The 17,062-nt window shown below is 33.9% G+C and overlaps 1 protein-coding gene across 1 annotated transcript in view; it reads right to left on the bottom strand.

Annotated features, from left to right (window-relative positions):
• Positions 1–16,600, bottom strand: part of LOC130901483 (homeobox protein six1-like) — a 54,379-nt gene extending 37,779 nt beyond the window's left edge. Inside the window, exons 1-2 of the mRNA XM_057812914.1 lie at positions 16,327–16,600; positions 2,020–2,256 (exon numbers count right to left, since the gene is read on the bottom strand). Coding sequence (XP_057668897.1) covers positions 2,020–2,184 — 165 coding nt within the window. The 5' untranslated portion in view covers positions 2,185–2,256; positions 16,327–16,600. The remainder of the gene's footprint in view (positions 1–2,019; positions 2,257–16,326) is intronic.
• Between the last annotated feature and the right edge of the window lie 462 nt (positions 16,601–17,062).

Here is a 17,062-nt window from a genome sequence, read left to right as displayed (position 1 = left end):
AATTTTTACATACATACAAGTACAATCTGCTATAATTATAAAATACGAGGGTTGCTAAACGTATTCAGAATGTGTTGTCATACGAGTGCTATTTGAGTTGTTTACAGATACTTCCGTATTCCGTATTCATATTCCAATTTCTAGTCGAGTTCGTCTACGCTTGGAACGACTTATTCCGAGGCTGATCGTTGGATCTGTGAGCAAATATAAGACACGAATGTGAGGTGGAAGACATAGTCAGATGGGGACGTAAACGGAGAAGAGCTTGGAACGAACACGTGGACAGAACGACCAGAGATCGCACGAGAGGGTAAGCCAGGGATTAGACGACCTTTAGGAAGACCAAAAAGATGAATGGATTCGTGGACATCAACATCTCAAGGATGACAAGTTGGAAACTACAGGATTAATGCCTACAATACGTTGAAGAAGAAGAGGACAGATACTTGAAACATCTTGGTCAAAAATTAGAATTGAATCTATAAATTTTCTATGGCTTTCGATGTGGATTAAACCAAAAGCATTCTGTCAATCAACTCGCTTCGAATATTGATGATGAAGCACCATCTCGAGACACCATGTTTCGCTGGTGTTTCGAATTCAATCATGGTCGTCCAAAATCGGTTTTTGTGCCAAAAAACATCGAGATGCTGTGCGTAAACTGATATTGCAAGATGGTCATGTGACACCAGTGAGATTGATTCAATTTGCATTAACATTTGGCTGTCAAAAAGATTTTTGGCTACATTCACAAAGTATTTATTGGGGTTATCAGGTGAAGTAGAGATTATGCTCGATGAAGAAGCGTTATTTCTTAGATCTATATATTAGGTCTGTAAAGCAAAATATATTGGGGACGCTTTGTTAAGGCATCGAGGGAATAATGGTTTGGATATAATGAACTGTCGCGAGCAATATGTCAGCTATATATTCAGGCCTTCAGAAACGAATCAAAACAATCCTTTAGCAGATTAGGTTATTTGTGCCTAATCTTCAAATTTGGTGCCGTTGAATTGGCAACAGAAGACGACTTCTTTTCTACTAAGTACACCACGTTGGGAGATCTTGGTGTAGCGTACAAATTCAAATGTCAAACTCGTTAATTTTTTCGATATGATGCATGCTATGCATTAGAAAAAGTGTGATCCGCAATAACTGATGCACTGAAATTAATTGAAGAAAGCAGAGATGACAAACCAACTACGCAAACTGAAGCTACGGATTACCAGCGAAAAAGACAACATTAAAAAATAGAAATCCCAGACATTATTAATGATGCTGGTAAGAAGCTTCAAGATTTCAAGCCCAAGCACTATCTGGAGTCTATTATAATTATTATTTTGATAATCTTTGCAAAAAATCAGAAAAATTAAACCAAATGACTCACGACTAAAAAGCACCTTTCTCTGAACAAGAAAATTTTTGCACAAATTTTTATTATCCAATTATGGAAACCCCGAGTGTATTTATCTGAAATAGACCCAAACGAGTAAGTATGTTGATGATTCGGAAGAGATGTGAGGCATTTAATGGAGTCCATTTCCATTATCAACTCAAAAATTCCTTTGCCAAAGCCGAAGATGTATGCTCTGCTCAAAAGTTTACTAGATGTTTTGCCTCATCTAATCTTTTTAACCTTCATAAGAAATACCAACATTTAATGTTGATAGCAGTAGATTTTTAATGCAACAAATCTTTGAAAAACGATTGATGAGTAAGACATCGAGGTTCACTATCTATGAAAAAAAAATCAAATGCAAACTCCAAATGATTAGAAAGCAGTGGCTTAATAATAAAGTGGCCATTCAAATGTCCCGATTTTTCGTCTCTTTATTTAAAAACATAGACAAAAACTCGATAATTGGAATTTGAAAATAAATAAAATATTGATAATAGTAGGCTAAATAACTAGAAAGATACACAGGTTACACAAGATATATTTCTACATATTTTGAGATATTAAAAACTTCATGAAAATTCAAATTTTTTGTTTTTCGGAGATAAAACGATTGGGCTTACCTCGCAAACGCAAGCTACTTGCTCTTGAGTGAATCCGAAGCTCGGAAGAGGGCTGTGTCTGCCTCCGACGTTACTACCGTTCGGGGGTGGACTATAAGGGGGCGTGGAATTTGTCACAGAAATGGAATTTTGTCCACCCCCATAACCAATTCCTGTAGACAGCATTTTTCTTACATGCGCGAATACCGATAAGCGTCTCACATATTACTGCGCGTATACAAAATGGTCAAAGGGAACCTGAAATAGAAAATTTTGGATTAATTCCTGATTTATATTATTTTATTTGATGTAATGTTTATTTATAAATATATTATATTAGTTCACGATAGTAACGTATGACGCCTATTATACGCAAGTAGAGGACAATACTTTCTCCACGACAGAAATCACGAGGATTTAACTCTGGAGATCGAGGAGGCTAATGTTGGACCAATCTGACCGTTGCATCTAAATGTTGCCTAGCAGTCCGACTGAAATGTACTGGAGCACCATCGTGCCTGAACCACATGTTTTGTCTGATACTGAGTGCGATGTCTTCAAGTAGTTCATGGAGATAATTTTCGGAAAAACTGGTGAAACAAATTCCACTTAATGGCTGAGGCAGAGAATGTGTTCCAGTTAAGTTATCTTCTACAAAGACCTTTCGCCATCAAAACACTTAACCAGGTGAGATTGAAGGTCATCGTTTTTTGTGAAAGTTGGACCATTCAAAGAATTCTGCAAACTTCGAAATAAATGGTAATCAGATGGTGCCAGCCTAGTTCCAATAGTTTCCCGCGAGTGGCCAAAGATGTGGGAGGCCTTGCATTATCATGGTGGAACACTAAACCTTTCCGATTTGAAAATTTTGGCCGTTTTTCTTTGATTGCTTCATCCAGTTTCATTAATTGTTGACGGTAAACATCAGAATTTATCGTTTGGTTCCTTGGAAGCAGCTCAAAAAACACAATAAACTATTAGTAAACCTCAATATGTACGCCCTATTACCTAACAACTATGTGGAAATTTAAAAAAATGAAAGTTGTTTTAAATTTTCTCATTCTCAATTCTTTTTCAAAGTTTGGCAACGATGCTGCATGAAGTTTCAAAGTGTAGCACATACCTATGCGGACACAGATGCAAAGTGACTTGTAAGCGCAAAAGGATCAAAAAGGAATTTTCTCGTGAAACCCTTCGAAAAATCGAGGCTTTTGTACTTTGCGATGAAATTTGTCAAATTAAGAAAGAGAAAAATATAAAATTGAAGGCTGCAGCTGAAGAACAAAAGAGACTAGAAGAGGAAACAAGAAATAAAAAAGAATTAGAAAAGTATCAGAAAATGTTTGAAGGAAAGAAGAAGATTAGGGAGAGAATAAGAGAGACGGTATGAAGATGGTATTTTGAAAAAATATTGGTATATTATAGTGGCTGTTTTGTTTGTTATTATATCTTGTAATCCCATCAAACTGACAGCATGAGATTTCTTGTTGTTTTCAGCTTTAGATGTGGTTACAGGATCCATTTTTCATCACCAGTGTTGGACGAATTTCTTTCAATTCGTGAGGTACCCAAATATCAAGCTTACTAACTAGCACAAGACGTTTTAAGTGTTTTTCAATTGATGTATAAGATATATGTAGCCTTTTCGCAACCTTTCGAACAGTTGTATGAAGATCTTCTTCAATTATAACTTTGATTTGGTCATCATCAACTTCAGTAGGCCGACCAGAACGTTGCTAATCTTCGAGATAAAAATCTCCAGAACGCAATTTTTTATACCAATTCTGACACGTGCGCTCTGTTGAGAAATCATCACCATAAACTTCTCATATTTCTTTGTGATCCGCAGTAACTTTTCTTTACGGAAATAAAAAAGTAAAATATGCCGAAAATGTTCGTTTCTGCACTCCATTTGAAATTAACCCACAACGGATAGCTTCAATAAAAATGACGCGCTACTTGCGTCTAAAGTTACGTCAATGTGACCAGTATCACGTGACAAACGGCAAAGTATAGCACTAACATTCAAAATATAAAGCGAAGCTCTCTATCAGTGAAAAGCCAAACTACTTAGTTGCCAAACGTATAAATACAATGCTCAATAAATTTTCGAAAAAATAAATTCTTCCCAAATACAAGCGATACAGTTCAGAGAGAAATTCGTCGTCGTATTAATTGGAGAAGAGATTCAGATAAATTGCAAGAGCTCCATTATAGAGAGAGTCAACCACCTACCCAAAAAAATAGCGTCCGACAAAGCCATGTCGGCAAAAAAACGCCTGCGTAAAGTACGTACTTTAGTGTTGTAAAGTACAGTAAAAAACGTATTATTAAGGTCTCCTTAGTGTAGAGTCTAGAGTACAAGGCTCACATGTGGGAGGTCCCAGGTTCAAATCGTGCTGATGTAATTTTTTATTTCTCTACTTATATAGTAATAATTATTTTTAAGTGACACTTATACATGCCAAAGAGAAGAGTTACGACATTTAATAACACAAATTCATCTGTTGTTGTTGTGTTAATTTGTTCTAATTTTGATTAAAATGTTCAAAATATGAATAAATTTATGATATATTATATAAGAAAAATTACAATTTCTATATTTCGCTAGTAGAAAAAATATTTTTTGCGATTCGTGTGTAAAGGCGTGTAAATTTTTGAACTTAGCTTTGTTTTTAAAACTTACTCGACAGTTTTTCGGCGCATATTATACGGCAGCAGCTAAATACTTTTATGGCTCTCTCGACCGCTCGATAGGGAGGAACTTAAACGTTCCACAAGCTTTTGATTGGCTAAACCTCATTGTTAATTTGTTAATTAATCTATGCGTTGTAGACATGTGATTGTTTGGTGATTTTTAATCGATTTTTTTCGCTTATTGCAGTGATATAACTCGCATACGAACGTTTTGAAAGACCCTGTATATTAGTATTGATATAGTACGAGTTCGTAGCTGGCCAAATAACTCGTATTTGGCGTTCTGGAACAGAATGCAATCTACGAGTTATCTCGTAGTTGGCAGTCAACGTGTTAACAAACGTGTCCACAAAATATGTAGTTTTCATATTCTACGACTTGTAGATTTTTCTCTCTATCCATTTATACTCGCGATTACGTTAAAGATGTTATTTTTCTTTTCAATTTACTCATAGTATACAGGGTGTTTCTAAATTCGAACGACAACGCTATACCACAAAGAGATCTCAATAAATGATTCATTTTGATATAGGAAATTGTGTCCTTACGACGCCTAGTTGCTGAGATATAAATTTTAAATCAAAATCAAAAATTTGCCATAAATCAAGAACGCCCAAATAAAAACATCGATAGGATTTGAGTCAGGTGATCTTGGAGGCCAACAATTGGGTCCACCCCGACCCATCCATTTTTCTCTGAAACGTCTGTTTAAGTAATTTCTTGCCGCTGCAGCTTCTTCGTTTTGAAACCACATGTGTTGTCTAATATTTAACTGTACATTCTCCAACAATTCATCCAGCAATTCCTCCAGAAAGCGCGTATAAATTGCTCTATTTAATTTATTTGGTAAAATGTAAGGCCTGATTAAGCAATCTCCAGCCATAACCACCTACATATTAACCAAATATTTATGCCGAAATCCCTTTTCACGAACAAAGTGCGGATTTTTTTCATCCCAAACGTGACTATTTCTAGAGTTGAAAACTCCTTCCCTAGTAAATCTATCCTCGTCAGTATTACAACACATATTTTGGAAAGTATTTTGTAAATACCAATTTGAAAATTCCATATGAACTTGAAAAACTTGTTCTTTTAAAACTTTCCATACAATAGAATGGTCTACTATTAAAGCTCGACGTACAGTTCGAATACTTATAAATACTTACAAAAAAATCATTTAATATTTCCTCTTCAACACGATGGGGCAACTGTTCATTTTGCTGCAGAGGCAAGAAATTACTTATACAGACGTTTTAGAGAAAAATGGATTGGTCGGGGTGGGTGGACCTAATTGTTGGCCTCCGAGATCACCCGATTTAAATCCTATCGATTTTTTTATATCATCATTCGGAATTAAATGAATAATTAATTTGTAAATTACTTAAGTGCTTGCAGACTTTTGTTTAGAGACAAATTTCTACAGCATTACAACACCGTTCATTTTAGATCCATAAAAGGTTATTAGTTTTTTAATTAGAAATAATCAGGCAATTTAAAACAAAATAGAAAGAAGAATTTGCTCCAGTGGCGTATAAAATAGGGGGATAAAAGTGTCAATTAACCCTGACAGCGCGTCACTGGTTAAATTGTTCCGAAGTTTGTTTATTTCAAAATATTACTTATTAAGGAGTATGTTTGTCACCAAATTTGAAAAAAAAAATAAAAGCGTTCTTGATTTAAGGCAAGTTTTTGATTTAAAATTTTGAACACCTTATATCTCAGCAACTAGGCCCCGTAAGGAAATCTCTCTGTGGTAGAGCGTTGTCGGTCGAATATAGAAACACTCTGTATCGTTTATTTGAACTTTTTAGTCGTTTTTTCATAAATTTTCTGTTCATGTAAACCAGCACTGATTTTTTGTTCTTTTCCCAAAAGCTAATCTACGAGTTATCTCTTAGTTGGCAGTCAACGTGTTAACATATGTATCCACTATGTAGTTTTCATATTCTACGACTATATCTTGTTAAAACCCCAACGATTCGTGCTTGATTCATTTAATCGAGTATTTGTTTTTCAAATAACGCTTCCTACTTTCGGTTTTCAATGTTCCCTCGGGAGTTTATTTAAAGAAAACGACCTGATTGCCGACATATTGGCACTATTTTTAGAACCGCGTTGTCTGTTATTACATGATCGTATATATCTAGTGTTTCAAAACAACGCATATACCTAAATTTAATTCTATTCTTTTGAAATACAAGTTGAATTTGTAGAGGACATTAATGATACAATAAGTTATATTTTTTCAATTAATTAATACGCATCTCAATAACGAAAACTGATAAAAAAATTTAATGGCATTTCAGAAGTTCGCAGATTTGAATAACGAGGACATATCGTCTTAGATCCTCTCCCACATGGGATGTTACGATGGGACCAGTATGGGCCAAGTATGTACAACTCTGGTCCTAGCTTGGAAGCCGTTATTGGCCCAGACTTGGTAGGATACTGGGATGATAACAATGTCTCTCAATGGTTGGTTTGCAAGCCTGGGCCAGCCCTGGTTTTTTTATATTGTTAAGAAAATTATAGTTTTATGACAAATTTCTATTAATACTATTTTTGGGGAGAGTATGATTTCCGTGGCGCCGCGATTTGGCTTAATCAGGCCAAAATAAATCGAAAATGAAGAATGACATTTTTTGATATCTCGCTTCGTTTTCGAGATATCGATAATTAAAGTTATAATCAAACGTTAATTCAAAATTCGCTTTATGGAACAGATGATGTTCAATACTTCGTTTCAAATGAATATTTTATCATTTTTAATTCAATATGAATCTTGTAATTCAATAAACAAAAGATTTTTTATTCAATTTTCATATTATTTACCCTGATATTCCAAAATTATATTGAAAAAAAAAACAGATTTTTATAACAAAATGAGTCATTTTTGATAACTTTCATCACTGTGGTGAATATACGATAAATACATGAATAATTTGATGTTTTTCATAAAGAATTGTCGGTTGTTCTTCATTATTTATAAAATAAAAAAATATTTGATGATAGTTTGAAGGTTTAATTAGTAATTGAATGTAAAAATATCATCTTTCGAGCAAAAAGTACGTTCTGAATGCTTTTAAAAGCCCCCAATCTTCCCTCTTCAAACTCGCGAAGCCCTCCATAAAAAAATAATAATAATAATAAAATAAAACTAAAATAATCCCCACGCGAAAAAAAAATTTTTTAGACAATTTTTGCTGTAAAAAATTCAAGATTTTTGAACTTTTTACACTCAAAGTGCATCACGAGAAGGTTAAGTTAGGTTAGGTTAGGTTGATATATACAAATATTAAATAAAAATAAATTTTTCCAATTTCAAGTATCTATATCTCGAAAACGAAGGGAGATATCGAAAAATTTAATGGCATTGGCGCCACGGAAAGCGTACTGGTGCCCTATTTCTTTTGTCCTTTATGCATAAAAAATTTTATTCATAAAAAAATATTAATTTTAATGTTAAGATATCTATTATGGATAAGATATTAGAGCAAAACTTTATATAGTTATTCAGAGTTCTACCAAGACTGGTTGACTAAAGGATGGCCGAGGCAGGGTTACCCAGAGTTCAGCCAGGCTTGGGTAAATAAGGGATGGCCGAGATAAGGTTACATAGAGTTCGACCAGGCTTGGCTGGCTATAGAATGACCAGGGCTAAGTTATTCAAACTTCAACCAAGCTAAGCCCCATCGTTCAAGTCTAGGGGCTCCTGCATCGGCTTAAGGTGCGTGTCCATCTAAGAGTAATATTCTCGCGAGCTGCACTCCAGACTGCTTAAAATCAATGGACGCACTCTCGAGAGTGGATATCTGAGATATGTCTTTTCTTATCTAGTGGAGAGAAGCTCGCGGAATTCGAACTGCGTTGGAATTGTGAAAGTGATTTTTGGAGAGTCGGTAACAAGATGTCGTCAAAAAACTGGTTCTTGTAAAAAACAAAAGAGCTCATTGAATAATAAGAAATTGATGAAATATTGTGGAATTCGAAGCTGATTGAATAAACATATCCTCAAAGAAATAACTAATACACTGTTTACACCACCACTACACCAACACTTCACGCTGTCTAACGCGCTTTTCGATAACCAAGATATCGTTTTCAGAGACTGAAGATAAACTAAAACCGAATGACTTTACTTAACGTAAACCTAATGGCTTGACACTCAGGTCATTAGCTTACCTTCGGTCTCTGAAGACGATAACTTGGTTATCGAAACGCGCGTCAGACAGTGTAATTATGAGTGTTATGTCACTTGTAACTCTCGAAAGTGCCCCGTAAGCTTGGCCGGATGTGAATACTACGGAACCGATATCCATCACTATATTATTGAGATTTGAGCCCTGACTTTGGTGAGTGACTGTTCGCGATAAATAAAAGCTCTATTAATAATTTCATTTCTAGAAAAATGTACTGAAATTGCAAAATATTTAATTCTGTAATGTTTTTCTTATTTTCTTTTTACGGTTTCTATTCGTGACGTGTCTCTTGCGTTCTTAATTTATTTAAACACTATATACTACACTAACTTATAACTATCACTGAACTAGCTTAAATAATTTATTTAAATTCTTCGATTACTTTCTATTTCGGTCTGTTCAGACCTTCCTAGAAATTATTTGAAAGGAACAATGTAAATAAACCTCAACATTATACGTCATAAACTGTTTAAGCCTATACTGCAAACCGATTTGAAAATGTCTGGTCAAGTTATATAGACAAAGTAAAAAGGATGAAGTTATTTTCTAAAGAGTTCCAGGACATACTAGAGTGGAAGAAAACGGAATAGCAGATAGCCTCATACGCTCCAAACGGTTTCAAGACAAATTAGAGTTAGAAGGAACTGGAATAGCAGACATACTTTACCCAGAAGATGATCATCTTGTCCGATTACCAACACCTCCGAGCTCCAGTGTCATGATATTCAACATGGTTTGAAAATTTCTGGTCGAGTTGTTTAAACAAGGTAAAAAGGATGAAGTTACTTTCTAAAGAGTTCCAGGACATACTAGAGTGGAAGAAAACGGAATAGCAGATAGCCTCATACGCTCCAAACGGTTTCAAGACAAATTAGAGTTAGAAGGAACTGGAATAGCAGACATACTTTACCCAGAAGATTATCATCTTGTTCAATTACCAAGACCTTCGAGCTCCAGTGTCATGATATTCAACATGGTTTGAAAATTTCTGGTCGAGTTGTTTAGACAAGGTAAAAAGGATGAAGTTACTTTCTAAAGAGTTCCAGGACATACTAGAGTGGAAGAAAACGGAATAGCAGATAGCCTCATACGCTCCAAACGGTTTCAAGACAAATTAGAGTTAGAAGGAACTGGAATAGCAGGCATACTTTACCCAGAAGATTATCATCTTGTTCAATTACCAAGACCTTCGAGCTCCAGTGTCATGATATTCAACATGGTTTGAAAATTTCTGGTCGAGTTGTTTAGACAAGGTAAAAAGGATGAAGTTATTTTCTAAAGAATTCCAGGACATACTAGAGTGGAAGAAAACGGAATAGCAGATAGCCTCATACGCTCCAAACGGTTTCAAGACAAATTAGAGTTAGAAGGAACTGGAATAGCAGACATACTTTACCCAGAAGATGATCATCTTGTCCGATTACCAAGACCTTCGAGCTCCAGTGTCATGATATTCAACATGGTTTGAAAATTTCTGGTCGAGTTGTTTAGACAAGGTAAAAAGGATGAAGTTACTTTCTAAAGAGTTCCAGGACATACTAGAGTGGAAGAAAACGGAATAGCAGATAGCCTCATACGCTCCAAACGGTTTCAAGACAAATTAGAGTTAGAAGGAACTGGAATAGCAGGCATACTTTACCCAGAAGATTATCATCTTGTTCAATTACCAAGACCTTCGAGCTCCAGTGTCATGATATTCAACATGGTTTGAAAATTTCTGGTCGAGTTGTTTAGACAAGGTAAAAAGGATGAAGTTATTTTCTAAAGAATTCCAGGACATACTAGAGTGGAAGAAAACGGAATAGCAGATAGCCTCATACGCTCCAAACGGTTTCAAGACAAATTAGAGTTAGAAGGAACTGGAATAGCAGACATACTTTACCCAGAAGATGATCATCTTGTCCGATTACCAAGACCTTCGAGCTCCAGTGTCATGATATTCAACATGGTTTGAAAATTTCTGGTCGAGTTGTTTAAACAAGGTAAAAAGGATGAAGTTACTTTCTAAAGAGTTCCAGGACATACTAGAGTGGAAGAAAACGGAATAGCAGATAGCCTCATACGCTCCAAACGGTTTCAAGACAAATTAGAGTTAGAAGGAACTGGAATAGCAGACATACTTTACCCAGAAGATGATCATCTTGTCCGATTACCAAGACCTCCGAGCTCCAGTGTCATGATATTCAACATGGTTTGAAAATTTCTGGTCGAGTTGTTTAAACAAGGTAAAAAGGATGAAGTTACTTTCTAAAGAGTTCCAGGACATACTAGAGTGGAAGAAAACGGAATAGCAGATAGCCTCATACGCTCCAAACGGTTTCAAGACAAATTAGAGTTAGAAGGAACTGGAAAAGCAGACATACTTTACCCAGAAGATTATCATCTTGTTCAATTACCAAGACCTTCGAGCTCCAGTGTCATGATATTCAACATGGTTTGAAAATTTCTGGTCGAGTTGTTTAGACAAGGTAAAAAGGATGAAGTTATTTTCTAAAGAATTCCAGGACATACTAGAGTGGAAGAAAACGGAATAGCAGATAGCCTCATACGCTCCAAACGGTTTCAAGACAAATTAGAGTTAGAAGGAACTGGAATAGCAGACATACTTTACCCAGAAGATGATCATCTTGTCCGATTACCAAGACCTTCGAGCTCCAGTGCCATGATATTCAACATGGTTTGAAAATTTCTGGTCGAGTTGTTTAGACAAGGTAAAAAGGATGAAGTTATTTTCTAAAGAGTTCCAGGACATACTAGAGTGGAAGAAAACGGAATAGCAGATAGCCTCATACGCTCCAAATGGTTTCAAGACAAATTAGAGTTAGAAGGAACTGGAATAGCAGACATACTTTACCCAGAAGATGATCATCTTGTCCGATTACCAAGACCTTCGAGCTCCAGTGCCATGATATTCAACATGGTTTGAAAATTTCTGGTCGAGTTGTTTAGACAAGGTAAAAAGGATGAAGTTACTTTCTAAAGAGTTCCAGGACAAACTAGAGCGAAGGGAAATGGAATAGCAGACAGACTTGCCCTTCTATGGAATCAGTTACAGCTAAATGGAGACAAGACTAGTAAAGAAAGTAAATGAGAAACAAATTTGTTAATGGGATAATCTACAATGATTGAGAGAGGTTGGGTTTAGTAAAGGATGAATGTGCAGATTAGATTTCAAAAAAAAAATAAATTTTATATGAGATTTAAGTTAACCTATGAATATTCAATATCAAAAAGAATCGGAACTGGTTGGCGCGTATCACCACATTATCTTTTTTTTTAATTTATACTAAAACAATGAATTACTAAGATGTCCCAAAGGATTTTCGTAATTGTAATTTAACATCATTTTATAACGTTATCCAAATGCACAACTTTGTAATTTATTTCGTTATACCAGTTCAAATTGTTTTGTTCTTTTAAGTCGTTTGCGGTCGCTACATTGACCAAGACTTGAAACACTTTGTGATTAGCATCTTCACGCAGATCTTCTTCATGCCTTTTTGCTATACCTCTGATTCCTTCTATCATAGTACGGACTCAATGAATGTCACGACATAAATGCCATGGTTTCGAAAAGTAGTTTGAAAAAGTATTAAATAACTTCGATGAAAAGGCTTGTACGAGGGTTGCTACTTATGTTTTCAGATAGACAAGAAGTACCTCCGAAACATGTTATTTGAACGCATCAACCGCTTCTTTAGGTGTAGAAAAACGTTGACCTCGCAATTTATATTTTATCTGAGGGAATAAGAAGAAATCATTGGGTGTCAAAGACTCTACGACAGATTTTTCATAATGATTGTTCTAAGAATCTGTAAACAACTCAAATTTTACTAGTATGACAACATGTTCTGTGTACATTCACGATTAAAAATGTCAAAATTTATTATGTCAATGTCAGATTTGACATATACACGTACAGTGTTGCCTTATTTCAAATCTTGAGTAGCAACCTTCGTATGATACGAAAAACTTATTAGTGACTTACATTTTACTTAAATTTATATTTTATGTTTATGTTTTACAAAGAAATAGTAACACAATGAGAGCAAGTATTGAATTACATATTATTCGTCTTTTATTTGCGTGGGTGATATATATATAAAATGTACTTGAAGAATGAGAATAATTCATCTTGTGTGGTATCTGGTTTTGTATAAAATGCGACGTTTTCTCTTCTTCATAATCAGTCACCGTTAGATTGATAAAGATAAGTTTCGTTGCAAGTTTTGTTTCTAAAATAATTTTTCGAATAATTAAACAAATTAATTTCGGGATGTTGAAATGGGCGGATGTAATTTGGGCGCTAAAGGATTAATGTACTTTTTACAACATGTAAACTAGGCGCCAAGACCGAAGGGTCATTTTAATCCTATGTGTATTTTGGGCGCTAACCGACTGAAGTACATGATTTATGAAATACAATTATTTATTAAATCACCGACATTTATAATAAGATATATTTTTGTATTTTTAGATTTTCCTATAAGAGAAATGACCTATTATCACTTAAGGTCAGAAAAAATTTACCGTTAGAGGGGGCTACTTTGCACTTTTCTTAAATGAAAAATCTGCTCTTAATAAAGTTTCCTCACAACATTTTTGTAACACTCTACAGAATAAAGTAAATTTTATATTTCTTTATATTTTTATTTAGTACTTAAGTACATATTACATATAAAATAAGAGATTTACATAACCTAACCTATTTAAAAATCTATCAACTTTCCCTCTATTGGGTTATTTTATGACTCGACCTACCTACAATTCTTAGCGCCGAAAATACATGTCGGATAATCTATCCTTCTTGGTCAGACAGGTAAAGAAGGATGGTTAGCGCCTAAATTACACCCGCCGGTTGAAATATGAATTTAAAATGAATTTTGTCCACTTTGCTTAGTTGTTTGACCAGGGTGGAAGCATTTAAAAATAATATAGAGTGAAAAAAATAATAGTAGGATGAAATCTATTGGAAAAGGAGAAGAATTTAATAAAAATGAAAAGAAAAATAATTTACGGGCGATTTGAGGTGTGTTTAAGGGGAAGAGGGTGAGTTTTTAAGGGTGAAAAAGAATTTATTTCGATATCCGGCAAAAGTATTATGGAAAAAAGTTTTTGTTTTTCTATCTTTTGCAAAAACATTTTTTTTATGTAAAAACTCAATTTTTTATGTCTTATATACACTGTAATTTTTATTTGGTTTGGAATATTTATTTTTTCGCGTTATTTTAACATAATATCGAAAACGGTAAATGTCCACGGTAAACTTTCGCAAAAAAAACGAAAAAAAATTCGCATTCGGAAATTTCAGGCTCTAATTACTTATATTGATCAATGTAACATTAAATTTCACGTTTTTCATGTAATTAGAGTGAAAAATTCTACACAATGATTAAAAATTTCGTCTTTTTTCTGCTTTTTCTTAGGAAATTCACCGTGGTGATGGAAATATGTTTTGACACCATCAGAAAGAAGAGATTTGAACAAACAAAAACCTCGTCGACTTTTTGAAAAAGTCGATATTTGACAGAAGAATTTTAGGTTGAAAATTAGGATGCTATTATGTCAAAATCACGTGAAATATATTTTTAACACGTTGCCTGCCAAGGCAATTTTCATAATTTCATTTAGTCGCATTAAATCATAAAAAAAATGATAATTTAAATAAAAAGTTAACACTGAAATGTATATAAACTGTAGGATTTTAAGAAAACTTTTATTTTTTAGTTGTTGTAGTAGAATTTTTAGCCGTTCATTAAAATTTCAGGCTCTAATTACTTATATTGATCAATGTAACATTAAATCTCACGTTTTTCATGTAATTAGAGTGAAAAATTCTACACAATGATTAAAAATTTCGTCTTTTTTCTGCTTTTTCTTAGGAAATTCACCGTGGTGATGGAAATATGTTTTTACGCCATCAGAAAGTAGATACTTCATCGAACAAAAATCTCACCGATTTTTTAAAAAAGTTGGTATTTTACAGGAGAATTTTGGATTGAAAATTAGAATGCTATTATGTCAAAGTCACGTTTCAGATAAATTTTGAGGTTAAGATAAAAAAAAAGTAAATACAAAAGTTGTAGATCTTTTTATTACCTACAACAATTAGTTTTCCTTTCATTTTTATCATATTCTCCAACTTTATGTTTGCTTATGAGTAAATTTCGACACAATTTCGTACTGAATTTTATGGTACTTAAACCCAAATTCTTTTTAACACGTTGACTGCCAAGGCAATTTCCACAATTCCATTTAATCGTATTAAATCATTTAAAATAACAATTAAAATAAAATGTTATCACTGAAAGGTATAGAAAATGTACGATTAAAAAAAACTTTTATTTCTTAGTTGCATTATGTAAAAAAAATTCTTCAGGGGAAGTGAATTATGAGTTATTTTGTAGTTGGCAGTCAACGTGTTAATCATAAAACAACATTAATTGAACTAGTTTACACTAGTACAACAATTGCCGAAGAAATTTAGGCTATTTTCAAAAATATAATTAGATTTTTATCAGCTCAACCTGGCCATTATCACTATGAAGTCTTTTTTTTTTCGCGAGCAGTTTCTCGTAGATCATTGTCGAGAGCTTTGAGCTTTTGTATACGCTTTCTTCTCAGTCCTCATTGCTAATTCTTTGCAAATCTCCGCAACTACCCCCTTCTCAATTTCATGAGATACTTTCTCCTTTTATCGCTTTTCTTTTTTTCTAATTTTTCTTAGCATCCCTCGCTTTTAACGTCGTTCTCTTTTCCTGTTGGTTTTCGGGCGAGGGAGTTTATTACCCCTATTAACCTTCTTATATCTCCATCTTCTAGGTTTTCTGTCAAACTCTTTTATATTCCTGCAAATGGTTTCCATTATTCTATCTTCCCTATATTCCCTAAATTCGTTTTTTCTTTCCATTTTCCTCTGCCTTATTTCATCTGAACTTAGCTTTTTTCGTTTCTACATACTTGTTCTTCTTTAAGCCTAGAAAGATTGTATGTAAGTCACTTTTTGAATGAGCTGTTAATGTTTTCCTCGAACCGTTTCCTTTCCACTTTTGTCTTCTTCCCTGTTCTGTTTATTTCTGTTGGTTTTTCATATAGTTCTCATGACTAGGGTCGAAGGAGTGTCCAGCGAGGCAGTGCGCCATTACCTCGCTAAAGTGGGATATTCTGGGAGGTCCCAGGTATCCCTAGGCACTCATTCATCTACTAGTAACGGTTGTTAATAACATAGGTTTGCGGATTCTTTTATTGAGGTGTATTTCAAAATTTTCAGATTTTGATCGGCTTTCAAAGCCTTTAGTTCTAACTCTGTCAAAGCTGATAAACATTTTCTAATTATATGTTGGAAATAAGCTGATATGTAGTAAGCAACAGCTTAAATTTCTTTGATAACAGCTGTGTTGAAAAACTGGTATAATGAATCAATAAATCTTACCATCAAACATTTTCCAGAAATAAAATTATTGGATGTCGTTTTCGTATATAAAGATTGTCTTAAACCCAAAAAAGAATCACTAAACACAATTTTCCACAGCACTAAACTCTCATATTAAAAATTTATTCACTATTAAAAAAATGTCTTAAAACAATCCCGTAAAATGTTAACACGATATGGAAAGTATGGAAGTATGTTTCAGACAGTTTCTATATACAGAAACATTTCTTGTAAAACTTCGTATTCAACTGCCAGAGGAGAAACTAGTTGTCGTGTGGTGAACCCTCTCTATATTTAGAGCGGTGTTGCCACCAGATATTCCATTTAATCCCGACCGCCATAATTTCTACAGAGTGAACGATTCTAAGATCGAAAGATAAATAATAGTTTGAGGTGTTTAAATATAAGGTAATTGTTTTTTACCCTTTATAATTTATAAAGAATTTAAGGCGTTTTCTTCAGACAGAAATTTTGTAAAAGTGATTTTTCAATATTTTTTCTTTGAATACGTAAATTAAATTATATTGTTTGGAAATTTATTGATGGAAATAATTTATACAGGGTGTTCCGGGATATAAAAAATTCGTGACATTAAAAAAAGTTTTCTCATACTTTGTTTCTGAATTATAGGCACTGAAAGCTGCTAAATCAGAACTTATATTTTAGTATATTTTCTAAATTATAAATTCCAACATTATAAATTTTCAATGGATGATTACTTATGTCCCCGTAGTGT

This window comes from Diorhabda carinulata, chromosome X (assembly GCF_026250575.1).
Source record: "Diorhabda carinulata isolate Delta chromosome X, icDioCari1.1, whole genome shotgun sequence".
In the NCBI taxonomy this organism is placed as follows: domain Eukaryota; kingdom Metazoa; phylum Arthropoda; class Insecta; order Coleoptera; family Chrysomelidae; genus Diorhabda; species Diorhabda carinulata.
This window is presented reverse-complemented; position numbering and strand designations above follow the sequence as displayed.